At 69.3% G+C, this 27,572-nt stretch overlaps 1 protein-coding gene across 1 annotated transcript; it reads right to left on the reverse strand.

Annotated features, from left to right (window-relative positions):
• Positions 1-95: 95 nt before the first annotated feature.
• NEURL4 (neuralized E3 ubiquitin protein ligase 4) lies at positions 96-24,519 on the reverse strand. The gene is given in 31 exon segments (XM_067315006.1): positions 96-384; positions 1,039-1,201; positions 1,821-1,933; positions 2,793-2,937; positions 3,644-3,751; positions 4,530-4,620; positions 4,723-4,902; positions 6,307-6,465; positions 7,873-8,025; positions 8,698-8,847; positions 9,574-9,672; positions 10,640-10,855; positions 11,882-12,027; positions 12,751-12,879; positions 12,987-13,162; positions 14,042-14,120; positions 14,353-14,429; positions 15,560-15,758; positions 16,680-16,842; positions 16,943-17,028; positions 17,840-18,021; positions 18,715-18,985; positions 19,445-19,517; positions 19,884-19,972; positions 20,219-20,330; positions 21,333-21,413; positions 21,415-21,518; positions 22,216-22,293; positions 22,849-23,221; positions 23,223-23,252; positions 24,313-24,519. Coding segments are annotated over 31 exon segments (4,437 nt in total). The 3' UTR covers positions 96-179.
• Positions 24,520-27,572: the final 3,053 nt, after the last annotated feature.

Raw genomic sequence — 27,572 nt, forward strand, 5'->3', positions numbered from 1 at the left:
CACGGATGTGTCCTTGGTGGCCACAGGAGTTCCTTGGTGGCCACGGGAAGTGCCTGGTGGCCACAGGAGGTCCCCGGTAGCCACGGGAGGTCCTGGGTGGCCACAGGAGGTGCTCGACGGCCACGGACGGGTCCTCGGTGGCCACAGGAGGTCCCCGGTGGCCTCGGGGAGGCGGCCGGTCACTCGACGCGGACCAGCAGGCCGCAGAGGACGGTGGCGCCGGGCTCCTTGGTGACCCACTCGAGCTCGGCGGGGCTCAGGCGGGGGTCGAGGCCCTCGGGGGGCCGCAGCGAGGGCGGCCCCGGGCGGAAGGAGCCCGGCCGCACGCACACCTCGAAGGCCACCTGCGCCCCGTGGGGCCGCTGCGACCGCGGGTCCCGGAAGCTGCAGGGGAGGGGGGGAGGGTTGGCCACGCCCCCTGGCAGGCCACGCCCATGCTGGCCACGCCCACGCTGGCCATGCCCCCTCCAATCTGGACCCCCCCCCCCCCAGCTTCCAAGCCTGGCTGCCTCCAGGAGAAAGCGCTCTGTGTGTGTGGCTGGCCCCACCCCCCTGTGCTTGGCCACGCCCTCCTGAATGGCCACGCCCCACCCCATGCCAGCCACGCCCCCTCCAATCCTCCCCCCCTAACCCAGCCTGGCTGCCCCTGGGAGAAACCTCAGCCCCCACCCACCCATGTGGCTCCACCCCCCTGCTTGGCCCCACCCACCCAGGCAGCCCATGCTCATTTGCATAAGGCCGCCCACACCCCCTTGGTGCCATGCCTCTTTCCCCCCACACCCCCCCGCTCAGCTCCATTGTGGTGGCCCCACCCACCAAGCCAGCCCCGCCCCCCCAAGCCCCACCCCATTCCCACACATCCTCAGCAGCCTGGCTCCGCCCCCCAGGTAAAGCCCCACCCCCTAAAGCCCCGCCCTTCTGGAAGCCCCACCCCATTCCTGCACCTTCGTATTAGCCTGGTTCTGTCCCCTCTGAAGCCCTGCCCACCCTGCCAAGCCCCGCCCCAAGCCCCGCCCACCCCAAGCCCCGCCCACGTACTGCACTTTGGTGGCGAAGGGCTCGAGGGCGGCGTAGCGCAGGGCGGGCGACAGCACCAGGCGGGGGGGCCCGGACGCCTGGGCCCCCGCGGGTCCGGGGGGGCCCCGCAGCCCCCCCCCCGCCGGCTCCCCCTTGGCCGGGCAGCTCAGGATGGACGAGGAGCCTGGAGAGGGGGTGAGGGGGGGGCGGAGTGTGGGCCCGGACGCCTGGGTCCCTGTTGGGAGGGGGCCTGGACGCCTGGGTCCCTGTTGGGGGGGGGGCCCGGACGCCTCGGTCCCCACTGGGGGGGTGGTGCCCAGGTGCTGGGGGGAATCGGGGGTGTCGGGGGGGCCCGGACGCCTGGGTCCCCATGGAGGGGTGGTGCCCAGGTGCCGGGGGGGCCAGGGGTGCCGGGGCCAGGGTCGGGGGGTCCCGGATGACTGTATCCCCACTGTGGGGGGGGGTGCCCGGGTGCAGGGTGGTGCTGGGGGGGGGGTCGGGGGGGTCCTGGACGCCTGGGTCCCCACCAGAGCGGTGGTACCCGGGTGCAGGGTGGTGCTGGGGGGGGTCGGGAGGGGTTGGGGGGGTGTCGGGGGGGTCCCGGACGCCTGGGTGCCCACTGGGGGGGGGTGCCCGGGTGCAGGGGGGTGCTGAGGGGGGTTGGGGGGTGCTGGGGGGGGTCAGGGGGTCCCAGATGCCTGGATCCCCACTGTGGGGGGTGGTGCCCGGGTGCAGGGCGGTGCTGGAGGGGGTCGGGGGGTGCCGGGGGGTGTCGGGGGGGTCCCAGACGCCTGGGTGCCCACCTGGGACCAGCTCGCCCTGGTCGAGGGTGCGGCGCACGGCGCCGGCGCTGGTGCCATGATACGCCACGGGCCACTTGCGCCACGCGCCCCCCGCCTCCAGCCGCGGCCTCGTCCTGCGGGGAGCGTCCTGCTGACCCCCCCCCCAAAAAAAAAAACCCGCCCCCCCTGCCCCGGGCCTCCAGTCCCTCCCGGGAGCCCCAAAACGCCACCCCGGGACCCCAAAAGCCTCCCCGGACACCCCAAATCGTCCCGGGACGTGCAAAATCCCACCGGGGACTCCCGAATCCTCCCCAGGACCCTCGAATCCCTCCCAGGACCTCCAGATCCCCCCCCCCAGGGCCCCCAAAATCCCAGTCGGGGACCCCTGAATCCCACCCCGGGAAGCCTCAGTCTCCTCAAGGACCCCAAAACTCCCCTGGGGCTCCCCAAATCCTTCTGGGGTTTTCTCAGCCCCCCCAAAACCCTTCTGGAGCCCCCCCAAAGCCATCCAGGAGCCCCCCCCAGGACCCCAAAGCCCCCCTGGAGCCCTCCAACACCTTCCAAGAGCCCCATAAAGACCTCAATCCCCTGCTGGAATCCCCCCAAAACCCCTTCTGGAGCCCCCCAAGGACCTCAAAGCCCCCTGGAACCCTCCAACCCCCTCCTGGAGCCCCATAAAGACCTCAACTCCCTGCTGGAGTCCCCCAAAACCCCTTCTGGAGCCCCCCAAGGACCTCAAAGCCCCCCTGGAGCCCTCCAACCCCCTCCTGGAGCCCCATAAAGACCTCAACCCCCTGCTGGAGTCCTCCAAAAACCCTCCTGAAGCCCCCCAAGGACCCCCAAACCTCCCTGGAGCCCTCCAACCCCCTCCTGGAGCCCCATAAAGATCCCAAACGCCTCCTGGAGCCCTCCAAGGACCCCCAACCTCCCCCCCGGAGCCCTCCAAACCCCTCCAGGTGCCCCCCAGCCCCCCTCCACGGCGCGGGGCCCCACCGGAGGCTGAAGCGGCACCAGCCGACGGGCTGGGGGCCGTCGCGCGGCGCCTCCCCGCGCCGGAAGCCGCCCTCGTCGCCCCGCAGCTTGTGGCAGGACTCGCAGAAGCAGAGGCTGCGCTTGGGCTCCGGCGCGAAGTACTCGTCTGCCGCGGCCGTCAGCACCCAGGCGCCCGGGGGGCCCAGGCGTCCGGGGGGGCCCAGGCGTCCGGGGGTCACCCACCCCTTGTCTCCCATCCCCTTGGGGACTTGGGCATCCAGGCAAACCCCCCCACTCCCGCACCCTGTCCCCCATCCCGCAGGGACCCAGGCGTCTGGGTGCCCCCCACCCCACCCCCTGGGGACCCAGGCGTCCAGGCGCCCCCCAACTCACTCCCTGAGGGACCCAGGCGTCCGGGTACCCCCCAATCCCGAGGGACCAGGCATCTGGGAGCCCCCCAACTCGCTCCCCAGGGACCCAGGCATCCGGGCACCCCCCAACCCCAAGGGACCCAGGCGTCCGGGTGCCCCCCCCGCCCCCCCCCGAAGGACCCAGGCATCTGGGCACCCCCCAACCCCGAGGGACCCAGGCGTCCGGGCACCCCCCAACCCCGAGGGACCCAGGCATCTGGGCGCCCCCCCCCGCCCCCCCCCCCGAGGGACCCAGGCATCCGGGCACCCCCCAACCCCAAGGGACCCAGGTGTCTGGGCACCCCCCCCACCCCCCCCCAAGGGATCCAGGCGTCCGGGCGCCCCTCCCCGAGGGGCCCAGGTGTCCGGGAGCCCCCCCTGCCCCCCCCCCCCGAGGGGCCCAGGCGTCCAGGCACCCCCCCCGCCCCCCCCCCCGAGGGGCCCAGGCGTCCGGGCGCGCACCGGGCAGCAGCAGCAGGTCCTTGAAGCGGGCGCAGAGGGCCTGGTACTCGCAGGGCTTCAGGGGGGCCGCGTCCAGCGGGGGGGCCCAGCACACGCTCTCCTTGATCCCTGGGGGGGGGCGGGGTCAGCGGGGACACGCCCACCGGACACACCCAACCGGGGGCGGGGCCTCACCTGGCCACACCCCACCCCTCCAGCTGGGTCTCACTGTGGGGTGGGGTGGGGTAGGGGGGGGGGCTGGGGGCACCAGGATCCCCCCCCCTCCCTGATCCCACCAACGGGAAGCCACCGAGCCCCGTGGATTTGGGGGGATGACGGGAGCCTCCAGCCCCACAGATTATGGGGGGGGCACCAGGAGCCCCCCAGCCCCATAGATATGGGGGTCACGGGGACCCCCAGCCCCACAAATTTGGGGGAGCTGTGACACCCCCCCATCCCATGGCCTTAGGGGATGCCACAACTCCCCCAGCCCCACAGATTTGGGGGGACACCATGACCCTCCTCTAGCCCCATGGATTTGGGGGTCACTGGACCCCCCCCCCAAATGCCTCCAGCCCCACCGATTTGAGGGGACACCATGACCCCCCAGCCCCACAGATTGGGGATCACCCCGACCCACCCCCAGCCCCATAGATTTGGAAGGTGGGGGACACCCTGACCCCCTCAGCCCCACAGATCTGGGGCGGGGGGGGGAACACAATGACCCCACCAGCCCCAGCCTGGGGGACCCCTCGATCCACCCCCAGCCCCACGGATTTGGAGCACGGAGGCAGCTCCGTGACACCCCCCCCCCCCAAACCCCACAGATTTTCACCGAGACCCCCCCACACACACAACCCAGCCCCACACATTTGGGGCCCCCCCCCCCACCAGCGCCGCCGCTCACCGTCCACCACGTCGGCCTTCTCCACGTCCCCCCGGGCGTGGGGGTCCCCGCCGCCCCCGCCGGGCGCCGCCGGCTCCGTCACGATCGTCACCTGCGGTGGCAGCAAAAGGAGGGGGGGACACGACAAGGACAAGCTCAGTATTTTTGGGGGGGGGGGGCGGCGGCTCCCGGGCGCCGGGGTCCCCCCCCCTACCTGCTCGCACTGGCCGTAGAGGTCGAGGAGGACGTAGCAGGGCGCCGGGATGTCCCCCGCGGCCACCCCCTGGTCGAGGCCGTTGACGAAGAGGTGGAGGCAGGCGCCGGCGTCCACCAGCAGCCCCAGCACCGTCCCCGCCGGCACCGTGTCCAGGTTGGGGCCGTAGTTCTCGCAGATCTGGGGGCGGCGGCAGGGGGGGCTGGCTGGTGTCCCCAAGGACGTGGGAACGCCTGCCCCCCCCCCACAGCTTCGGGGGGACCCCTGCTGGGGACATCCCTGGGAGGTGGGGAACCCCCCTGGGGACATGGGGACCCCCCTGAGGACATCACCGAGAGGTGGCCACCCCCTTTGGGGACACCCAAGGGATGCGGGGACCCCTCCTGGGGACATCCCTGGGAGGTGGGGACTCCCCTAGGGACATGGGGACCCCCCTGGGGACATCCCTGAAAGGTGGGGACCCCCCTGGGGACATCCCTGGGAAGTGGGGAAACCCCTGGGGACATGGGGACCCCCCTGAGGACATCAATGGGAGGTGGCCACCCCCCTGGGGACACCCAAGGGATGTGGGGATCCCCCTGGGGACATCACCGGGAGGTGGGGACTCCCCTAGGGACATGGGGACTCCCCTGGGGACATCCCTGAAAGGTGGGGACCCCCCCTGGGGACATCCCAGGGACCTGAGGACCCCTTTGGGGACACCCAAGGGAGATGGGGACCCTTCTGGGGACATCCCTGGGAGATGGGGACCACCCTAGGGACATCCCAGGGACCTGAGGACCCCCGTTGGGGCACCCAAGGGACATGGGGACCCCCTCGGGGACACCCCCTGGGGGTCCTGGGGGGTGTTTTGGGGTCCCGGGGTGTAGTTTGGGGTGCTGGGGGGTGTCTCAGGGGTCTGGAGGGGTGTTTTGGGGCTCCGGGGTGTATTTGGGGGCTCCAGGGTGTATTTTGGCAGTCCTAGGGTGTTTTGGGGGGCTCCGGGGTGTGTTTTGGGGATCCCAGGATGTGTTTGGCAGCTCCTAAGAGTATTTTGGCAGTCCCAAGGTATGTTTGGGGGTTCTGGGATGTGTTTTGGGGCTGCAGGCTGCGTTTTGGAGGTCGTGGGTGTATTTCAACAGTCCCAGGATGTGTTTTTAGGCTCCTAGGGTGTGTTTTGGGGGTCCCAGGGTGTGTTTCGGGGCTCCAGGGTGTGTTTCGGGGCTCAAGGGTGTGTTTCGGGGGTCCCAGGGTGTGTTTCAGGGCTCCAGGGTGTGTTTTGGGGGATCCGGGGGTGTGTTTTGGGGGTTGTGGGTGTATTTCAGCAGTCCCAGGGTGTGTTTCAGGGCTCCAGGGTGTGTTTTGGGGGATCCGGGGGTGTGTTTTGGGGGTTGTGGGTGTATTTCAACAGTCCCAGGGTGTGTTTCAGGGCTCTAGGGTGTGTTTTGGGGGATCCGGGGGTGTGTTTTGGGGGTTGTGGGTGTATTTCAGCAGTCCCAGGGTGTGTTTTGGGGGTCCCGGGCTGTGTTTCGGGGGTCCCAGGGGTGCATTTGGGGATCCCGGGGGGCGCGTGTCGGGGGGGGGGGGGCGCGTGTCGGGGGGCACCTTGACGGCGTTGTGGAAGACGGCGCGGCGCTGCAGCAGCCAGGCCGAGCGCTTGAGGGCGGCGGCGGTGGCGGGGAAGGGCAGGCGCTCGGGGGCCGCCCCGGTGACGCCCAGCGCCAGCGAGGAGCTCCACTGCGGGTTCAGGAAGTCAATGTGCACCTGGGGGGGGGCCGCGATGTCACCGCGATGCCACCACGACGTCACCGCGACAGGTGACGTCACCGCGACATCACCGCGCCCACCCCATAACCTCCACTGCGGGTTCAGGAAGTCAATGTGCACCTGGGGGGGGCCGCGATGTCACCGCGATGCCACCACGACGTCACCCGCGACAGGTGACGTCACCGCGACATCACCGCGCCCACCCCATAACCTCCACTGCGGGTTCAGGAAGTCAATGTGCACCTGGGGGGGGCCGCGATGTCACCGCGATGTCACCACGACGTCACCGCGACAGGTGACGTCACCGCGACATCACCGCGCCCACCCCACAACCTCCACTGCGGGTTCAGGAAGTCAATGTGCACCTGGGGGGGGCCGCGACGTCACCGCCCCAGGTGACGTCACCGTGACAGTGCCGTGCCCCCCCCCCCCCCGCGAGCTCCACTGCGGGTTCAGGAAGTCAGTGTGCACCTGGTGGGGGGTGCTGTGACATCACCACGATGTCATCGTGCCCGGTGATGTCACCGCAATGTCACCACGCTGGTGACATCACCTGGCTGCGACACAGGGCCCTTCCGGGCACATGTGATGTCACTGCAGCCCTGTGACATCACCCAGCTGCAACACAGTGCCCAGCCGGGCGCACATGACGTCACCACAGTCCCGTGACATCACCCACTGCATCACCGGGCCTGGCTGGGCATGTGTGACATCACCGTGGCCCTATGACGTCACTGAGCTGCAGCACAGGACCCATCCGGGCGCATGTGTGACCTCACTGAGGGGCCACATGACATCACAGTGCCCCCGTGACATCACCCAGCTGCAGCGGAAGACCCATCTGGGCACATGTGACATCACCACGGCCCCATGACGTCACCCAGCTGCAGCACAAGACCCATTCAGGCGCGTGTGACATCACTGCAGCCCCATGACATCACCCAGCTGCAGCACAGGCCCCGTGTGGGTGCATGTGACATCACCACGGCCCCATGACATCACCCAGCTAAAGCACAGGACCCATCTGGGTGCATGTGACCTCACTGCAGGGCCACGTGACATCACAGCGCCCTCATGACATCACCCAGCTGCAGCAGAAGACCCATCTGGGCACATGTGACATCACCACGGCCCCATGACGTCACTGAGATGCAGCACAGGACCCATCTGGGTGCGTGTGACCTCACCGCAGGGCCGTGTGACATCACGGTGCCCCCATGACATCACCGAGCTGCAGCACAGGACCCATCTGGGTGCGTGTGACCTCACCGCAGGGCCGTGTGACATCACGGTGCCCCCATGACGTCACCCAGCTGCAGCACAGGCCCCGTGCGGGCGCGCGGCCTCGTCGCGGCGCCCCCGTGACATCGCGGCGCCCCCGTGACATCGGGGGCCAGGCGGTACCTGGAAGAGGTGGCCGGGGGGCAGGGGCTGGCCCACGACCACGATGCCCTGGTTGTAGCTGGCCACGCGCGTGGCCGTCAGGTTGCCGTTGGAGAGCAGGATGTTCTTGCCGTGCGTCTCCAGGAAGGTCATGGGCGCCGGCGCCGGCTCGGCCTGCGGGGGCCCGGCGTCAGCGCTGCCCCACGGCGGCGTCAGGGCCGGCCCCCCCAGCCCTACGGGGGGGTTCAAGGGCTGCCCCACGGCTCCCCCTGCCCCATGATGGAGTCAGGGGCTGCCCCATGGCCCTGTGAGAGGGGTCAAGGGCTGCCCCACGGCTCCCCCTGCCCCACGGAGGGATCAGCAACTGCCCCACGGCCCCACACAGGGGCCTAGGGGCTGCACAATGGCTCCCCCTGCCCCACGGCGGGGTCGGCAACCGCCCCACGGCCCCGCGCGGGGGTCTCAGGGGCTGCCCCACGGCTCTATCTGCCCCACAGCATGGGCAGGGGCAGCCCCACAGCGGGACCGCAGCTGCCCCACGGCTCTCCCTGCCCCACGGTAGGGTCAGGGGCTGCCCCACATCTCTCCCTGCCCCATGATGGGGTCAGAGGCTGCCCCATGGCCCCACGCGGGGGCTCAGGGGCTGCCCCACAGCTCCCCCTGCCCCACGGCATGACCGGCAACCACCCCACAGCCCCGTGTGGGGGCTCAGGGGCTGCCCCACGGCTCCCCCTGCCCCACAGTGGGGTCAGCAACCGCCCCACAGCCCCACGCGGGGTCCCGGGGGCTGCCCCACGGCGCTGGGGAGGTGTGGGGCCGCCCCCCCACGGCACGCACCCCACTCACAGGGGCCTCGTCCTCGCCGTCGCTGGCGGCAGCGGAGGTGGCGGCGGAGGCCGGGGAGGCGCCGGGGCCTTCGGCCTCGTCCTGCGCCGCCGCGCTGACGATGGAGACGGCCGTCACCCGCCCGTACAGGTCCAGCGCCACGAAGGCGTTCTGCGGGGGGGGGAAGAGGGGGCGTGTCAGCGCCGCTGTGGCTCCGCCCCCTGGTGCGGTGATGTCACCTGGCACCCTCCCCCCACTTCTGGGACCTGCCCCTCCCTGGGGGCGGCACCCTCCCCGAGCCCCTCCCCCGGGGTGGCTTGAGGCCGGTGATGTCATGGCCGCCAGGTCCCTCCCCTGGGGTGGGTGAGGTCAGTGAGCTCAGTGACATCACAGCCAGGCTCCTCCCCACGGATGTGTGAGGTCAGCGAGCTCAGTGACATCACTGCCAGGCCCCTCCCCACGGATGTGTGAGGTCAGCGAGCTCAGTGACATCACAGCCAGGCCCCTCCCCACGGATGTGTGAGGTCAGCGAGCTCAGTGACATCACAGCCAGGCCCCTCCCCACGGATGTGTGAGGTCAGCGAGCTCAGTGACATCACAGCCAGGCCCCTCCCCACGGATGTGTGAGGTCAGCGAGCTCAGTGACATCACAGCCAGGCCCCTCCCCACGGATGTGTGAGGTCAGCGAGCTCAGTGACATCACAGCCAGGCCCCTCCCAGCAGCATATGACATCAGCAAACTCACTGACATCATAACCAATCTTTCCCACCCAAAATAGGAGATCAGGGAGGCCAGTGACATCACAGCCGGCCCCGTTCCCCGCCGGCTACGAGGTCAGAGCGCGGGTGACGCATCCCGTCCCCGTCCCCATGGCCGTGGCGCCGCGCTGGCCCTACCTTGGCGACGCCGGTGGCGGCGGGACCCATGTCCTCGCCGTCGACCAGGATGTGCATCGAGTCGTCGGCGCAGCGCTTCACCCCCACCCGGTTCCCCACCTGCGGGGACGCCGGCGTCACCCCCGGCCCGGCGACCCCCGGATCCCCCCCCCCCCCAGGGAGCACCCTCACCCCCTGGGGACCCCAGAGACCCCCCCCAAATCACCCAGGGAACACCATGAACCTCCAGGGAGCTCCCAGGCCACCCTTGGGGACCCTGAGACCCCCCCCCAGGGAGCACCCTGACCCTCTGGGGACACCCTGCACCCCCGCCAGGGACCCCAAGACCCCCCAGGGAGCACCCTGACCTCCTTGGAGACCACCCAGACCCCCCAAGAGACCCCCAAGACCACCCAGGGAGCACCCTGACCCCCTTAGGGACCAGCCAGACCCCCCAGAAGCTCCCAGACCCCCCAGGGCAACCCCAAGACCATCCAGGGAGCACCTTGACCCCCTTGGGGACCACCCAGACCCCCCAGGATGACCCCAAGATCACCCCCCAGGAAGCACCTTGACCCCCTTGGGGACCACCCAGACCTCCCAGGGAGCACCCTGACCCTCTTGGGGAACAGCCAAACCCCTCCAGAAGCTCCCAGACCCCCCAGGGTGACCCCAAGACCACCAAAGGAGCACCCTGACCCCCTTGGAGACCACCCAGACCCCCCAGGGTGACCCCAAGACCCCCCAGGGAGCAACCTGACCCCCTTAGGGACCACTCAGATCCCCCCAGGAGCTCCCAGACCCCCCAGGGAAACCCCAAGACCCCCCAGGGAGCACCCTGACCCCCTTGGAGACCACCCAGACCCCCCAGGGTGACCCCCAAGACCCCCCAGGGAGCAACCTGACCCCCTTAGGGACCACCCAGACCCCGCAGAAGCTCCCAGATCACCCAGGGAAACCCCAAGACCCCCCAGAAAGCAACCTGACTCCCTTGGGGACCCCTTGAAGCCCCCCAGGGACACCCCAAGACCCCCCAGGGAGCACCGTGCCCCCCCAGGGGAGCCATGAGCCTCCCCCCCCCACTCACTGCGAGGCGGTCGAGGGAGACACCGTAGTTGTGGCGGGCGAGGGCCCCGTTGCGGAGCACCTCGGCGCCCGCCACCACCCAGGTGGGCCGGGCCGGCAGGTCGAGGAGGGAGGCGGGCAGGGCCGGGGGGCCGGGGGGGCCCTGGCCCGGCGGCAGCGCCGTCAGCCCCAGGCGCACCGAGCCCGCCCAGCGCTCGTCCAGCGCCTCGATCCGCACCTGGGCACACGAGGGGTTAAAAGGGGGAGCTGGGGGGGGTGGGGTGGAGCTGAGGGGTGGGGCTTAACTGGGGGTGGGGCTCCATCTGGCCCCTCCCACCCCAGGGGGGCACGCTGTGCTTGTCTGACACTTGGAGATGTGTCTGGGCACCAAGGGGTTAAACCGGGGGGTGGGGCTTGGTGAGGGGGCAGGGCTGAGTTGAGGGGTGGGGTTTACCTGGGGGTGTGGCTCCACTTGGCCCCTCCCACCCCAGGGGTACGCTGTGCCCAGCCAGTGCTTGGAGATGTGTCTGGGCACCGAGGGGTTAATTGGGGGGGGTTGGGGGGGCTGAGCTGAGGGGTGTGGCTTATCTAGGGGTGGGGCTTCAACTGGCCCCTCCCACCCCAGGCACAGCCAATGCCTCAAGCCCCACCTGGGCACCAAGGGGTTAAATTACAGGGTGGGGCTAAACTGGGGGGGGCTAGATAGGGTGGGGCTACACCAGGCCCCTCCCACTGTGTGCACCTGGTTTCCAATAGGTTAAACCAGGGGGGTGGGGCTTAGGAAGGGGCATGGGTGGGGCAGGGGGAGGGGCTTAACCAGGGGGCAGGGCTCCATCCACACCCCTCCCACCCCAGGGGGCACCCTGTGACCTCCCCCTGGGGAAGCAGGGGTTAAATGAGGGGGTGGGGCCAAACCAGGGGGTGGGCAGGGCTTAGGTGGGTGGGTGGGGCTTCCAGAGGCCCCTCCCAGCACCTGGCAGCACCAAGCCTTCCCTGCTGCTGAAAGGGCGGGGCTTGAAACCCCCCATTGACACACCCAATGGGGGTGTGGCTTTAATTAGCCCCACCCATAGGGGGCAGGGCCACATACTTAGCCCCACCCCCTGGAGAAGCACAACCCCACTGTCCTGCCCCTGCTGTGCTAACACCATGGGGGGGGGGGGGGAAGTCCCCACTGGCCCCATCCCCAGGGGGTGGGGTCAGCAGAGGCACACCCCTGGGGGTGTGTCCCCAGAGGCCCCGCCCCCAGGGGGCGTGTCCCCACCTCGAAGACCTCATCAGGGCGCAGCTCCTTGCGGCTGAAGACGAGGCCGTGGCAGTAGCCACCGACGCGCACGGCCCGGCAGCCCTCCGCCTCAAAGGCCACGTTCTTGCCGCAGCTGGCGTGGAAGCGGTGCGCCACGCCGGGCACTGCGGGGGGGACACGGCAGGGACACGGGGGGTCACGACCCCGAGCTTCCCAGAGCCCCATTTCCACCCCCCCTCCAATGCGCCCCACTCTGGGGCACCCCTTCCCCATTGCACCCAGCTCTGGGGCACCCCATTGCCCCAACTCCATCTGGTCCCCATTGCACCTCACTCTGGGGCACCCCTTCCCCATTGCACCCAGCTCTGGGGCACCCCATTGCCCAAATCCATCCGGTCCCCATTGCACCCCACTTTGGGGCACCCCTTCCCCATTGCACCCTGCTTTGGGGCACCCCCTTCCCCACTGCACCCAGCTCTGGGGCACCCCATTGCCCCAAACCCATCCGGTCCCCATTGCACCTCACTCTGGGGCACCCCCTTCCCCATTGCACCCCACTCTGGGGCACCCCCTTCCCCATTGCACCCAGCTCTGGGGCACCCCATTGCCCAAACCCACCCTATCCCCATTGCAACCCACTCTGGGGCGCCCCATTGCCCAAACCCACCTTCTCCTTGCTGCACCCCGCTCTGGGTCACCCTGTCCCCATTGCACCCTGCTCCGGGGCACCCCATTACCCAAATCCATCCGGTCCCCATTGCACCCCACTCGGGGGCACCCCATTGCCCAAACCCACCCCATCCCCATTGCACCCCTCTCCGGGGCACCCCACCCCACCCAGCCGCCCCCCGCCCGGCCCCGATCCCCATCCCCACACCCTCACCCACCCGGCGAGTGCAGGGGGAAGGACTTCTCGGTGGCGTTGCTGGTGGAGAGGCTGTTGTCCACGGGGCCCGTGGCGCCCGTGATGGACACCTGCACGCACTGCCCGTACAGGTCCACCACGGCGTAGACCTCTGCGGGGACGGCGACGCGGCGTGAGCTCCCGTCCCCTCCCGTTGTCCCTGTCCCCCGTCTCCCCATCCCGGCGCCCCGCGGGGGCCCCCTCCTCCGCGGGGCTCACCCTTGCCTGGGGGGAGGCCGGAGCAGGCGATGCCCTGGTCGGCGCCGTTGATGAAGTAGCGCAGGTCGCCCTTGGCCGTGCGCATCATGCCGATGCGCGAGCCGGTGCCCAGCGAGTCCAGGTCGCAGCCGTAGTTGTTGCGCATCGTGTTGCCGTCCTGCATGATGGCCGTGCCGCTGCGGGGACGGGGACAGGGACAGGGATGGGGACACGCGGCATTGAGATGGGGAACCCACCACCACCACCATCACCATCCGGCCCCTGCCGAGGGCGGATGCGGCCCCGGGTGGGGGGCAGACGGGGTGTCGTGGGAATGGGCACGACCCCTTGGGGACAGACAGGACTCTTTGGGGTCGGATGCGGCCCCTCAGGGACAGATGTGACTCCTCGGGGACAGATGTGTCGCCTTGGGGACAAACGCGACTCCTCAGGGGCAGATATGGCCCCTTGGGGACAAACAGGGTCCCTCAGGGTTGGATGTGGCCCCTTGGGGACAGATGGGGTCCCTCAAGGACAGACAGGGTCCATTGGGGTTGGATGAGGCTCCCTGGGGACAGACAGGGTCCCTCAGGGACAGACAGGGTCCCTCGGGGTTGGATACAGCCCCCTGGGGACAGACGGGGTCCCTCAGGGTCAGATACGGCCCCTTGGGGACAGATGTGATCCCTTGGGGACAGATACATCCCCTTGGGGACAGACGGGGTCCCTCAGGGACAGACAGGACCCCTCGGGGTTGGACACGGCCCCCTGGGGACAGACAGGGTTCCTCAGGGACAGACATGACCCCTCAGGGATGGATACGTCCCCTTGGGGACAGACAGTCCCTTGGGGACAGACATGGCCCTGCAGACACCCATGGTGACCTTGGGGACCCAATACAGCCCCTCGGGGGACCCACGGGGACCAGATGTGGCCTCTCGGGGGACCTTGAGTTCAGACGCAGCCCCTTGGGGACCCTGGGGACAGACACGGCCCTGCAGACACCTGCAGGGACCTTGAGGACCAGACATGGTCTCACAGGGGACCTTGGGGACAGTCGCGGCCCCCCCCCTCACCTCAGCATCCAGGTGTCATAGTCGATGTCCGTCATGGTGTTGGGGAACTCCAGGTCCTCGGGGCGGATGGCGGTGACACCTGCGGGGACACTGGGGCTGGCAGGGGACACGGGGACACCCCAGAGCCCCGCTCCCGGTTTGGGGGGTGGGAATGACACCGGAGAGGACGCAGGGGACAGCGCCCCCCCTTCAAAGGGGCTGGCAGCAGGGGGGGGGCAGCAGTGATGTGGGGACCCCCTGGCCCTGGTGAGGTTCGGGGGAGACCCCGAATGTCCCCACGTGTCCCCTCCGCATCCCCTGTCCCCGCTCACCGGCCTCGATGGAGCCCGACCAGCGATCCACCATCTTCTGGATGACGATCTCGAAGAGCTCCCCGTCCCGCAGCGCCCTGGGGGACACGGGGGTGTTGGGGGGGGGGGACCCTGGGGTGGGGGGAGGACCCGCGGGGGGCTTCCGGGGGGACCCCCAAGGTGTTGAGAGGGCCCCATAGGGGGATATAGGGACCTCGGGGTGGGCGTATGGCCCCCGGGGGGGCACAGGGGGGTGTTGGGAGGGCACGTGGGGACCCCCAAAGGTGTGGAGAGACCCACAGGGGGATACAGGGTGCCCAGGGGGGACGCAGGGGGGTCCTGGGGGCAGTGGGGGGTCCCCAAGGTGTGGGGGACCCATGGGGGATATAGGGAGCACAGGGTGGGTGCAGGGCCCACGGGGGGTGCAGAGGCCTCGAGAGGGGGTTTCCAGGCGGGATTTTGGGGTGAATCGAGGGGGCACCTGGGGGTGCAGGGGGGCTCCAAGGGGGTCACAGGAGGGATGTGGGGGTGCAGAAAAGGTTTGGGGGGCTCCAACTCGTTGGAGAAGACACCACACTCGCAGAGGCGGGTCGGGGCAAGTTTGGGGGGGGGCAGGAGGAGGTTTTGAGGTGCAAAAGGCAGGTTTAGGGGCTTGGGGACAGGTTTGGGGGCGCGGGGGGATTCGGGGGAGCCCAGGCGGGTTTCGGGGGGCCCCGACCGGTTGGAGATGACGATGGCGTCGTTGAACTCGGAGCGGCAGTTGTGGCGCAGGGCGGTGCGGGGTCGGGAGACCCGGGGCAGGTTCGGAGGGGGTTTGGGGGCTCAGGGGCGGGTTTGGGGGTGCAGGGGGATTCGGGGGAGCCCAGGCGGGTTTCAGGGGGCCCCGACCGGTTGGAGATGACGATGGCGTCGTTGAACTCGGAGCGGCAGTTGTGGCGCAGGGCGGTGCGGGGTCGGGAGACCCGGGGCAGGTTCGGAGGGGGTTTGGGGGCTCAGGGGCGGGTTTGGGGGTGCAGGGGGATTCGGGGGAGCCCAGGCGGGTTTCAGGGGGCCCCGACCGGTTGGAGATGACGATGGCATCGTTGAACTCGGAGCGGCAGTTGTGGCGCAGGGCGGTGCGGGGTCGGGAGACCCGGGGCAGGTTCGGAGCGGGTTTGGGGGCTCGGGGGCAGGTTTGGGGGCGCGGGGGGATTCGGGGGAGCCCGGGCGGGTTTCGGGGGGCCCTGACCGGTTGGAGATGACGATGGCGTCGTTGAACTCGGAGCGGCAGTTGTGGCGCAGGGCGGTGCGGCCGCCGTTGGTGATGACGGCGTTGGTGCCGTGCAGCTGGTGGAAGCGGAGGTCGCTGAGGGCCCCCCCCGGGGACGGGCTCCCCGGGGACCCCGGCGTCGGCCCCTCCGAGCCCTCGGCCCCCAGCGCCGCCAGCTCTGCCGGACGGACGGACAGACGGACGGACAGGTCAGGCCCGGCACCCTGCTACTGCCCCCCCCCCCGAACCAGCCCTGCACCCCCAAATCCAGCCCCCGTAATCCCAAGAAATTTCAGCAGAGCCCTGTGTCCCCAAAACCTGCCCCCCCCATGTCCCCAGGACCCCATTTCCCTCCCAAACCTGCCCCCCCAGGACCCCGTCCCCCCAAACTTGCCTCCCGATGGCCCCAGGACCCCCAATCCCCCCGCAAGCTGCACCTCGGTGTCCCCAGGGTGCCTGTGTCCCCCCAAACCTGCACCCTGGTGTCTCTAAGATCCCCAAACCTGCACTTTGGTGTCCCCAGGACCCGTGTCCCCCCAAACCTGCACCCCAGTGGCCCCAGGACTCCTGTGTCCCCCCAAACCTGCACCCTGGTGGCCCCAGGACCCTCATTTCCCCCCCCAAACCTGCACCTTGGTGACTCCAAGACACCCAGACCTGCACTCTGGTGTCCCCAAGACCCTTATTTTCCCCCCAAACCTGCGCCTCAGTGTCCTCAAGATCCCCATTTCCCCCCCAAACCTGCACCTTGGTGTCTCCAGGACCCCTGGGTCCCCCCAAACCTGCACCCCAGTGTCCCCAAGACCCCCATTCTCCCCAAAATCTGCACCCCAGTGGCCCCAGGAGTCCTGTGTCCCCCCAGACCTGCACCCCAGTGTCCCCAAGACCCCCATTCCCCCCAAAATCTGCACCCCAGTGGCCCCAGGACCCCTGTGTCCCCCCAAACCTGCACCCCGGTGTCTCCAAGACCCCCAGACCTGCACTCTGGTGTCCCCAAGCCCCTCATTTCCCCCCCAAACCTGCCTCCTGGTGGCCCGAAGATCCCCATACCCCCCCCAAACCAGCCCCCCAGCGTCCCCAGGCGCCGGGGTCCCCTCACCGCCGTCGTCGACGATGGTGGCCTGGGCGGCCTGGCCGTAGAGGTCGACGACGGCGTAGACGTTGGGGGGCACGTTCCAGGCCGCGGGGCCCTGCGCCACCCCGTTGACGAAGAAGTGCAGGGTGCCATCGTCCTTGCGCACCACCCCCACCGTGTCACCCGCCTGCGGGTACAGCCGGCACGTCACCGCCGCCGCACGGGGTGGCGGGAGCTGTGAAACACCCCCCCACCCCGCCTCGCCCCAGCCCGGAGCGGGGACCCACCTTGAGGCGGTCGAGGTTGTGGCCGTACTCGTCGAGGACCGTGGTGCCGTTGTGCATCACCCCGTTGCCCGTCATCATCCAGGTCCCTGCGGGGATGGGGACAGGGATGGGGTGGGAACGGGCACCCACGGAGGGGACAGTGTGATCCCCAACCCGGGATGGGGGACAGGGACCATGGGGGATCCCCAAAAGCGGCTGGAGGCAGCTGGGGACAACTCCAGAAGCTTAGGGGAGATGCTGTGGGGTGGCTGGGGACATCCTGGGGACACCCAAGAAGGCCTGGGGACCCCTCTTGGGGACCCACGGGGAGTGTTTGGGACCCACACGGGTGTTGGGAGCCCCATGGGGTGCTCTGGGGACACCCCCAGGAGCTCCTGGGACCCCATGGGGAGCATAAGGGACCCCTCAGGGACGGTGGGGACACCATGGGGCACGTCAGGGATCTCCCGAGGATGGCGGGGACTCTATAGGGAGGCCTGGAGATGCCCAGAAGATGGTGGGGAATCCATGAGAAGCCCTGGGGACACCCCTAGGACCTCTAGGGACCCATGAGGAGCCTTGGGGACCCCTTAGGGAAGGCAGGAACCCCACGAGGAGCCCCGGGGACACTCCCAGGAGCCCGGAAGACCCCCTGGGGATGGCAGGGACCCCACAGGGACCCACAGGACCCCCTGGGGACCTCCCAGGGATGGCAGGGATCCCACCAGGAGCTTTGGGGACACCCCCAGGAGCCCTGAGGACCCCCTGGAGATGGCAGGAACCCTAGAAAGAGTCTGAGGGACCCCCCAGGAATGGCAAGGACCCCACAAGGAGCCTTGGGGACACCCCAGGGATGGCAGGGACCCTAGAAGAGGCCCTGGGGACCCCCCCCACACACACAGGAGCTGCAGGGCCCACCTGAGCGGAGGTTGGTCATGGTGGAGGGCAGCTGGAGGTACGCGGGGTTGTGGGTGGTGACGCCGATCTCGATGGAGCCGGCCCACTTGTCGACCATCTTGTCGATGCGCACCTGGAAGAGCTCGTTGTCCCACAGCGCCCGGCTGCTGAGCACCACGCCGTGGTTGAAGTCGTCCGTGGCGCTGGGGGGACGCGGGGACACCCGGGGTCAGCGGGGGACGGGGACACGGGGTCAGAGGAGGCATAGAAAGGACAAGGACAGAGTGGAACATCAACCCAGAGCGATCAAGGACACAAAGGGAGGATAAAGACATGGGGTGAGCAGAGATATGGGGTCAGCGGGGACATGGAGACACAGGGGATGGCCATGGGGCTGTCCCTGTGTCCCCATCCACCCCCGTGTCCCTGTCCCCAGGATGTCCCATGCCACCGTGTATGGCGGCCACAGCACTGTCCCCGTGTCTCATGTCCTTGTCTGCCTTGCGTGTCCCTAACTGTGGCCACAAAACTGTCCCCATATCCCCGTCCCACCTGTGTGTCCCTAATGGTGGCCGCAGGATTGTCCCCACATCTTGTCTGCCCTGTGTCCCCCCACGTCCACGGGACTGTCCCCATGTCCCCAGTGGCCCTGTCTGTCCGGCATTTCCCTAACTGTGGCCACAGGGCCGTCCCCATGTCCCTGTCCCACCTGGGCATCCCTGATGGTGGCTGCAAGACCCTCCCCATGTCCACCATGAGACACACAGGTGGGACAGGACCACAGGACTGTCCCCGTGTCCCTGTCCCCCTCAGCCTGTCCCTGACTAGGGCCACAGGGCCATCCCCTCATCCCCACACCTCCCTCCTTGTCCCCGTGTCCCCGCGGCGTGGCTCACTGCGGCCGCAGGGCCGTGCGCCCCTCGTTGACGATGGCGGCCTTCTGCCCGCAGTTGGGGTGGAAGAGGAGGCGGTCGGGGTCAGGCTCGGGGGCACCGGGGGGCTCGGGGGGACGCCGGCCGCCCTCGGGGGACAGCGCCCGCAGGATGGCGTTGTTGCGCCGCAGCCGGTCGCTGTGGTTGTGGTTGTGCACGATGGTCACCTTCACCGCCATGCCGTAGAGGTCCACCACGCCGTACACCACCAGCGGCGTCAGCGTCGTGGCCACCCCTGGGGACGGGGACGTCACCGAGGGCTGCGTCGGGGGGACCCCACCGTGGCCCCTCCCTGCCCCGGGGTGCTGGCACCCTGCTACAGGGACGTCACCAAGGGCTGTGTCGGGGTCCCCTGTGTCTGCCGCCCGCCCCAGGGTGCCGGTATGGGGGACACCACGCTATGGGGATGCCACTGAGGGCCGTGTCTGGGTCACCCTTGTCCCCTCCCTGCTCCAGGGTGCCAGGACAGTGGACACCCTGCTATGGGCACGTCACCGAGAACCACTTTGGGGTCTCCTGTGTCTCCTCCTTGATATAAACTCCATATATGACAAACAATATAGGGACGGGGACATCACCAAGGGCCATGTTGGGGTCCCCCGTGTCCCCTGCCTGCCCCAGGGTGCTGGCACGGGGGACACCCCGGGGGCAAGGACGTCACCAGCAACCCCTGAGCGTCCCCGCGTCCCCTCACCTTGGTCGATGCCGTTGATGTAGAAGTGCAGCGCGTTGTTGGGTTTCCTCGTCAGACCGATGTGGTCCCCTTCCTAGCGGGGGGGGACACGGGTGACCGGGGACACCCATACCCCCTCCACAGGGGGGTCCCAGGGGTGTCCGAGAGCACCCAAACACCCACATGGGTGCCCCAAAGAGGTGGGGGGTCCTGGCATCTCCAAGACACCCCCAAAAACTTGTATAAGATTCTAGATAGCGGAGTTTAGGAGATCTTGAAAAGATTCAAGGTTCTTTGTACCTACAAGGAACCCTGCACCCATCCACATGGATCCTAAAGAGATTGGGGAGCCCAAGGGGGGAGGATTTGGGGGTCCCAGGAGCCTGCAGCACCCATAGGAGGTCTGGAGAAGGATATCTAGGACCCCCCTCCGCTGAAAAAGGGGGTGCCAGGGGGTCACCTGCAGCTCGTCGAGGCTGAACTCGCAGTACTCGCGCCGCGTGCCCTTGCCGTTGGTGAGGATCCCGCAGCCGCTCATCATGATGGTGCCTGGAAAACAGGGGGGGGGACGGACGGTGAAAAAAGGGACCCAGGCGTCCGGGAAGCCCCCACCCCCACCCTCTTGGGGCTGGAGGGGCACCCAGGGACCCCCGACTCCTCCCGGAGCTGAGAGGATCACGCAGCAATCCCCAACCTGGCCGTGGGTGCCCGTCCCCCTCGCTGGCAGGGGGGGTGTACGGCTCTACCCCCGCCCTCCCCCACCCCCAACCAGGGGCCCAGGCGTCCGGGGCCCACCGGAGCGCAGGTTGGTCATGGTGGCGGGGTACTCGAGGCTGTTGGGGTTGTGCGCCGTCACCCCGATCTCGATGGAGCCCGACCACTTGTCCACCAGCTTGTCGATGCGGATCTGGGGGATGAGGGCGGGGAGGGGGGATGCGGGTTGGGGGGCGCCGCCAGGACTCCCCCCCCCCGTAACCCCCTCCCCAATGATCCCCAAGTTCTTCTTGGCCTCGCCCAAAAAACCCAAATTCCATCGAGCCCCCCAAGTTCCTCCACGCGCCCCTGGTTGCCCTTACACCCCCCCAAAATCCACTCCAATCCCCCCCAGGACTGCCCCAGAACCCTAGATGCCCCCCCAAGACCCCTATAATGCTCCCCAGGACCCCCCCCCAGGACCCCTAACTAGCCCCCAGGACATCCAGACACCTCCCAAGCCCCTTAAATGCTTCCTTAGATCCCCCAAACATTCCCCAAGACCCCCCCCCAGGCTCCTGAGCTGCCCCCAGGCCCCCTGGATGCCCCCCAGAACACCCATAATGTTCTCCAGGACCCCCCAGGACCACCACGATGCTTCTCAGTTCCCCCCAGGACCACCTAGATGTTCCCCAGGACCCCCTAGATGCCCCCCAGGACACCCATAATGCTCTCCAGGACCCCAGATGCCCCCCAGGACCTCCACAATGTTCCTCAGGACCCCCCAGGACCCCTGGGCACCCCCTAGGACCCCCTAGATGCCTCCCAGGACACCCATAACGTTCTCCAGGACCCCCCAGGACCCCAGATGCCCCCCAGGACCTCCACAATGTTCCTCAGGACCCCCCAGGACCCCTGGGCACCCCCTAGATGCCTCCCAGGACACCCATAACGTTCTCCAGGACCCCCCAGGACCCCAGATGCCCCCCAGGATCTCCACAATGTTCCTCAGGACCCCCCAGGACCCCTGGGCACCCCCTAGGTCCCCCTAGATGCCCCCCAGCACACCCCTAATGCTCTCCAGGACCCCCCAGGACCCACCAGACCTCCAAGCTGTCTCCCAACACCGCCCCCCCAGCTGCCCCCCAGGACGCCCAGAGTGCTTCCTCGCCACCTCCAGGCCCCCAAGCTGCCCCCCCAGGCCCCGGGGCGGCACCTCGAACATCTCGCCGTCGCGCAGGGGCCGGTTGGTGAGGACGACGCCGTTGTTGAACTCGTCGAGCGGGCGCCGGCGCTCGGGCCGTCTTGTGCCCGTTGCTGAGCTTGATGAGGGCCCCGCACTTCTCGTGGAAGAGCAGCGCCTCGTTGGAGGTGGGCGGCGCCGGCCCCGCCCATGCTGCACCTGTGGGCGGGGCCGGTCAGGGCACCGCCCACTGCAGCAGGCTCCACCCCTCCTGCAGAGGCCCCGCCCCCCAGAAGGACACCCCCCCCCCCCCAAAACCCACCCAGGCCAGCAGGCGATGCTGGGCATGGAGCCACCCACCAGGACAAGCTCCACCCCCTGTGAGAGGCTCCACCCCCAGGAGAGGCCACACCCCCTGGAAAAGCCCTGCCAGGACAGAACAGGCTCCCCCCCCAGAACAGGCCCTGCCCTCACTGGAATAAGCCCCACCCCCTGGGAGAGGCCCCACCCCTGCCAGGACAGGCTCCACCCCCTGGGAGAGGTCACACCCCCCACCAGGACAGGCTGCACCCTAGCAGTCAGGGCCCCACCCCCAGACAGGCCACACCCCCTAGGACAAGCCCCACCCACACCAGCAGATGGGGCCAGCCAGGGCCCCACCCCCCAAAGGCTGAACTGGACATGGCTCCACCCCCTGCACCAGGCCCCACCCCCTAAGGACAGGCTCCACCCCCATCAGCAGGCAAGGCCAAGCAGGGCTCCACCCACCAGCACAAGCCCCACCCCCCCAGACAGGCTCCACCCACCCATACCTGCAGGCAGGGGGTCAGGGCCCTGCCCCAAGGCTCTGGCCCCACCCCTCCAGCTCTGGCCCCACCCCCCAGGCCCAGGCCCCGCCCCCCAGGGGGTCACTCACCACCCTCAGGGTCGAGGCTGTCGGGGAACTTGTCGGGCCGGGGCTGGGCCCGGGGGGGGGCCGGGGCGGGGGGCAGCGCTGGGGGGGGGGGGGGCACCGTCGCCCAGGGCTCCCAGTGCCCCCCCAGTGCTCTCAGTACCCCCCCCAGCCCCACACCACTACCCCCAGCATCCCCCCAAGCCCCTTCTTGATGCCCCCCAGTGCCCCCAGCAGCCCCCAAATATCCTCCCAGTGCCCCCCAACCCCCTTGCCAGTGCTCCCAGTGCCCCCAAAGTCCTCCCAGTGCCCCCAGCAGTCCCCAAACCCCCTCCCAGTACCCCCAGCAGCCCCCAAATGCCCTCTCAGTACCCCACAACCCCCTTCCCAGTGCCCCCAAACCCCCTCCCAGTACCTCCAGCAGCCCCCAAAACCCTTTCCCAGTGCCCTCTCCAGTCCCCCAAATGCCCTCCCAGTGCCCCCAGCACCTCCTAAGCCTATTCCCAGTATCCCCTAGCAGCCCCCAAACACCGTCCCAGTGCCCCCAAACCCCTTCCTAGTGCCCCCCAGCCTCCCCCAAATGCCATCGCAGTGCCCCCAACCCCCCTCCCAGTGTCCCCAGACACCCCCCAGCACGTCCCAGCGCCCCCCAGTTACCTTGGAGGGGGGGCGCGGCGGGCGGGAGGGGGGGCGCGGGCGGCGGCGGGGGGCCGGGCGCCTCGGGGGGCACCACGGTGACCTGGGTGCACTTGCCGTAGAGGTCGACGACGGCCCAGACGCGGGGGGGGAGCCCGGCGGCGGCCACCCCCCAGTCGCGCCCGTTGACCCAGAGGCGCAGCTCGCCCCCGGGGGTGGCCTGCACCCCCACGCGGTCGCCCTCGCCCAGGGCGTCGAGGTCGGGCCCGAAGTCCTCGCGCAGCGAGCGCCCGTCGCGCAGCACCGAGCAGCCCGACACCACCCACGAGCCCCCCCGCAGCCCCGTGGCGCTGCTGGGGAAGTCGAGCTCCGCCGGGTCCAGCGCCGTCACCCCCCACCTCGATGGAGCCGCTCCACGAGTTCACCTGCGAAACAGGGGGGGTGCAAAAAAAGTATAAAAATTAGGTAAAAATGGGGTGGGGGGCGCCCAGACTCCCTGCCGGACTGGGCAACTGGATGGAGACGTATTGCCCCAATGCCGGGGGTTGGCGCCGCCCTGATGCTGGAGTTTTTATTGCCTCCAGATGCCGGGGATCCTTGCGGCACCCGGATGCTAGGGCCCATATTGCCCCAACCCCAGGGGCTGGCATCACTCAGATGCCAGAGTTTCTTTTGCCCGAACGCCGGGGATCCCTGTGGCACGGGGCACCTGGATGCTGGGGCCCATATTGCCCCAATCCCAGGGGTTGGCATCACCCTGACGCCGGGGATCCCTGCGGCACGGGGTGCCCGGACGCTGGGGCCCATATTGCCCCGATCCCAGGGGTTGGCATCATTCAGATGCCGGAGTTTCTATTGCCCAGACACGGGGAATCCCGGTGGCGCGGGGCGCCTGGACGCTGGGGTCCGTAGTGCCCCAATCCCAAGGGTTGGCATCACCCTGATGGCATCATCCCCTAATCCCCCTTTCGAACTACTCTCCCCCCCCAGTGTCCCCGCAGCCCCCGTACCCCACCCCAGTTACCCCTCTCCCATCCCAGCTACTCCCAGTTACCCCATCACCCCCCTCCCCACCCCCGTTTCTCCCAATTACCCCCACAGTCCTCCCTCCACTTACCCCAGTTACCCCCATTTACCCCACTGTTCGCCCCCCAGTTCCCCCATAATACTTCCCCGCTATCCCACTTAGTTTTCCCTAACTGCAGCTACTTCCAGTTGCTCCCATAACATCCCAGTTACCCCACACCCCACTGCAGTTACCCCCATTACCCTCTCCCCATCCCAGTTACTCCCAGTTACCCCCATAAGCCTCTCCTGCATCCCAGTTACCCTCAGTCACCCCTCATAACCCCCTCCCCCATCCCAGTTACCCCTCATAACCCCCTCCCCCATCCCAGTTACCCCTCATAACCCCCTCCCCCGCCCCAGTTACCCACAGTTAACCCATAGCCCTCCGTCCCAGCCCCTTGCCCCCCCCCCCGGTACCTTCCGGTCGATGCGGACGGTGAAGACGCGGCCGGGCCGCAGCGGGTCGCGGCTCAGCACCAGCCCGTGGTTGAATTCCTGGCCCGGCTGGGCCCGGGCAGCGCTCCGGCCGCCCTGCGACAGCGACACCAGCTTCCCGGTGCGCGGGTGGAGCTCGCCGGGGCCCCCGGGGCCCCCCCCCGCCCCGCCGGGGCCCGGCGCTGCCATCCCGCTGCGCCGCCGCCGCCGCGCTTCACGGCACCGGCGGCAACGGGGCCCGGCGGGCGACGCGGCCGTCAAGAGCAGCTTTCGCGACGCTTTGCGGCAGGAGGGAACGGCGGCGCCGCGCTCGGCGGCGCCGCGGCCGCCCTCCTGCCGCCGGGCGCGGAAGCTCCCCGACGTTTCGCGACACGCCGCCAGGCAGGAACGCCTTCACTTTACGACAGCGTGGCAGCTGGCTTGGTAGGGCGGGCTTTTGATTTACGGCGGTGTCGCGCCGCCGCCACGCTCCTTGACGGCAGAGTGGCGCGCGGGGCCGCCAGTCCGCGCAACGGTTGCCATGGGCACGGGGCCCGGCCTGGCAACTGCCGAAAACAATAGCTTAATTAACCAGCGCTAATTAGTGCGGGCCAACCGCGGGGGTTGGCAGGCCCCGTGCTGGCGAGCGAGACGCGGGGCGGCTAATTAGTGCTGAGAGCTGCCAGGAGCAACCCCGAGCGCGTTTATTAGCTGATAACGCTAATTAAGAGTTAATTAACAGGTAATTAATGATTAATGAAAGCTTAATTACGCAGCGTTTAGGAGCACAGCCGAGCCCAAGCGCTGGGCAGGGCCTCGCGGGTGACGCTTCTCCCGGGGTCCCTCATTAGCGTGGCCGTAATTATGCTAATGAGGCCCCGCCCCCCCGGGCCGCGGCCACCAGGTGGCGCCGGCGGCCGCGCCCGGACGCCTGGGCCCCCCCCGGGGGCAGGGGCCCGGACACCTGGGACCCCCCTGAACCCCCCCCCCGGTCCCGGTGTCCCCGTCCCCATCCCAGTATCCCCAATCTCAGTATCCCCATCCCTGTCCCCATCCTAGTGTCCCCATCCCAGTCCCTGTCCCCATCCCCATCCCAGTGTCCCTATCCCTGTCCCCATCCCGAAGTCCCTGTCCCCATCCCAATGTCCCTGTCCCGGTCCTCGTCCCCATCCCAGTGTCCCTATCCCTGTCCCTGTCCCCATCACGGTGTCCCCATCCCTGTCCCCATCCGTGTCCCATCCTGGTGTCCCTGTCCCCATCCTAGTGTCCCTATCCCTGTCCCCATCCTGGTCTCCCCATCCCTGTCCCCATCCCCATCCCCATCCTAGTGTCCCCGTCCCCATCCCGGTTCCCATCCCTCTTCCTCTCCCCAACCCCGTGTCCCTGTCCCCGTCCCCACCTCGGTGTCTCCATCCCCGTCTGTGCCCCAGTGTCCCCATCCCCGTCCCCATCCCGTTGTCCCTGTCCCCATCTCGGTGTCTCCATCCCCATCCCGGTGTCCCCATCCCTGTCCCCATCCCCGTCCCCGTCCCGATGTCCCCCCATCCCAGTGTCCCCGTCCCTGTCCCCGTCCCCGTGTCCCCCCCCGTCCCGCCCCGGGGCGGAGCCGCCGCCTCGTGCTGCCCCGTCGCCGCCTGCCGCCACCCGGCACCGCCGCCGCCCGCCGCCCTCTGACCCCCCCGGGGACCTCGGGGACCCCCCTGGGGCCCCCCCTGACCCCCCCCGGGGACCCCCCCGACCCCCCCGGGGACTTTGGCGACCCCCGGGCCCCCCCCCCGGCACCCGGGATGACGGTGAAGCTGGACTTCGAGGAGTGTCTCAAGGACTCGCCCTGGTTCAGGTACCGGCCCCCCCGGGACCCCCCCGGGGCCCCCTGACACCCCCGGGACCCCCCGACACTCCTGGGACCCCCCTGGGACCCCCAGCACCCCCCCCGGAGCCCCCCATCACCCCCGGGACCCCCCCTGACCCCCCCCCGGGGCCCCCATCACCTCTGGGACCCCCCAGGGCCCCCCATCACCTCTGGGACCCCCCCGGGATCCCTGGGACCCCCCCCCGCAGCGGGACCCCCCCCCCCGTTACCCCTCCCGGGACCCCCTGGGATCGGACCCCCCCATCCTGAGCATCCCCCTGGACTGGGCCCCCCCCCCGGGGCCCCCCAAACTTCCCCAGACCCCCTGGGACCTTTAGAAGCCCCCCGACCCCCCCAGTACCCCCAAACACCCCCTGTCCCCCCCCAGGACCTCCAGGACCCCCCTCAAAACCCCCCCAGGAGCAGCAGGGTCCCCCCAAAGCCCCCCAGAGCCCCCCCCAAACTGCCTCGAATCCCCAAGCGACCCCCCAGGCCCCCCCCAACCCCCCTGGACCCTCCTTGGGGCCCCCAACTCCCCACCCCCAACCTCCCCGGACCCCCCTCAGCCCCCCCAGACCCCCCCAAACCCCAGGGCAGGTCGAGGGGGGGGATGGGGGCCCCCCCCCTTGTGCAGGACCCCCCCCTGCCCGGGGCGGAAGCGGTTCCCTGGGCTTTGCACGCGCCGGTGAGCCGGGGAGGGGCCGGAAGCGGCGGGGGGGGGGGGGGGCTCGCACACGCGTGTGCGGCTCCGGGGGACGCGCAGGTTCACACGGGTCGCACACGCGTGTGCGGCCACCGGGCACACGCAACTTTGCACGGCCTCGCACCCACGTGCGTGTCCCCAGAGGGGGCGGGGCTTGCACGAGGGGGCGGGGCTTGCACGAGGGGGCGGGGCTCAGAGGCTCTGGTCTCACACGAGGGTCCGCGTCTCGCACGAGGGCCAGGGCGGCGGCGGCCATGTCGCTGCGGGCGGGCCCCCGGCGGCGGTTTCGGGGCCCCCCCCCGCCCGCCCCCGTGATGTCACGGCGTTGCCACGGCGACGGCGCCCACAGGATGCAGCGCCGGAAGCGCGCCGGCGACCGCAGGCCTTGGCCGGGGCCCGACCCCCACCCCGAAAACACCTGGGACCCCAAAAACACCTGGGCGCCCCAAAAACGCCGAGGGGGGAGGCCTGGAAACCGCCACTTGGACCCCCAAAAAATCCTGGGGACCCTGAAACCGCCCCCTGGGGGCCCACAAACTGCCGTCAGGCCCCTGAAACCACCCCTGGGGGCCTGGAAACTGCCCCTGGGGACCCCGAAAACATCCTAGGGGCCCCAAAACTGCCCCTGGGGGCCTGGAAACTGCCACCCGGACCTCATAAACATCCTGGGAGTCCTGAAACCACCCCTGGGGGGCCTAGAAACTGCCC

This window comes from Apteryx mantelli, chromosome 40, assembly GCF_036417845.1.
Source record: "Apteryx mantelli isolate bAptMan1 chromosome 40, bAptMan1.hap1, whole genome shotgun sequence".
In the NCBI taxonomy this organism is placed as follows: domain Eukaryota; kingdom Metazoa; phylum Chordata; class Aves; order Apterygiformes; family Apterygidae; genus Apteryx; species Apteryx mantelli.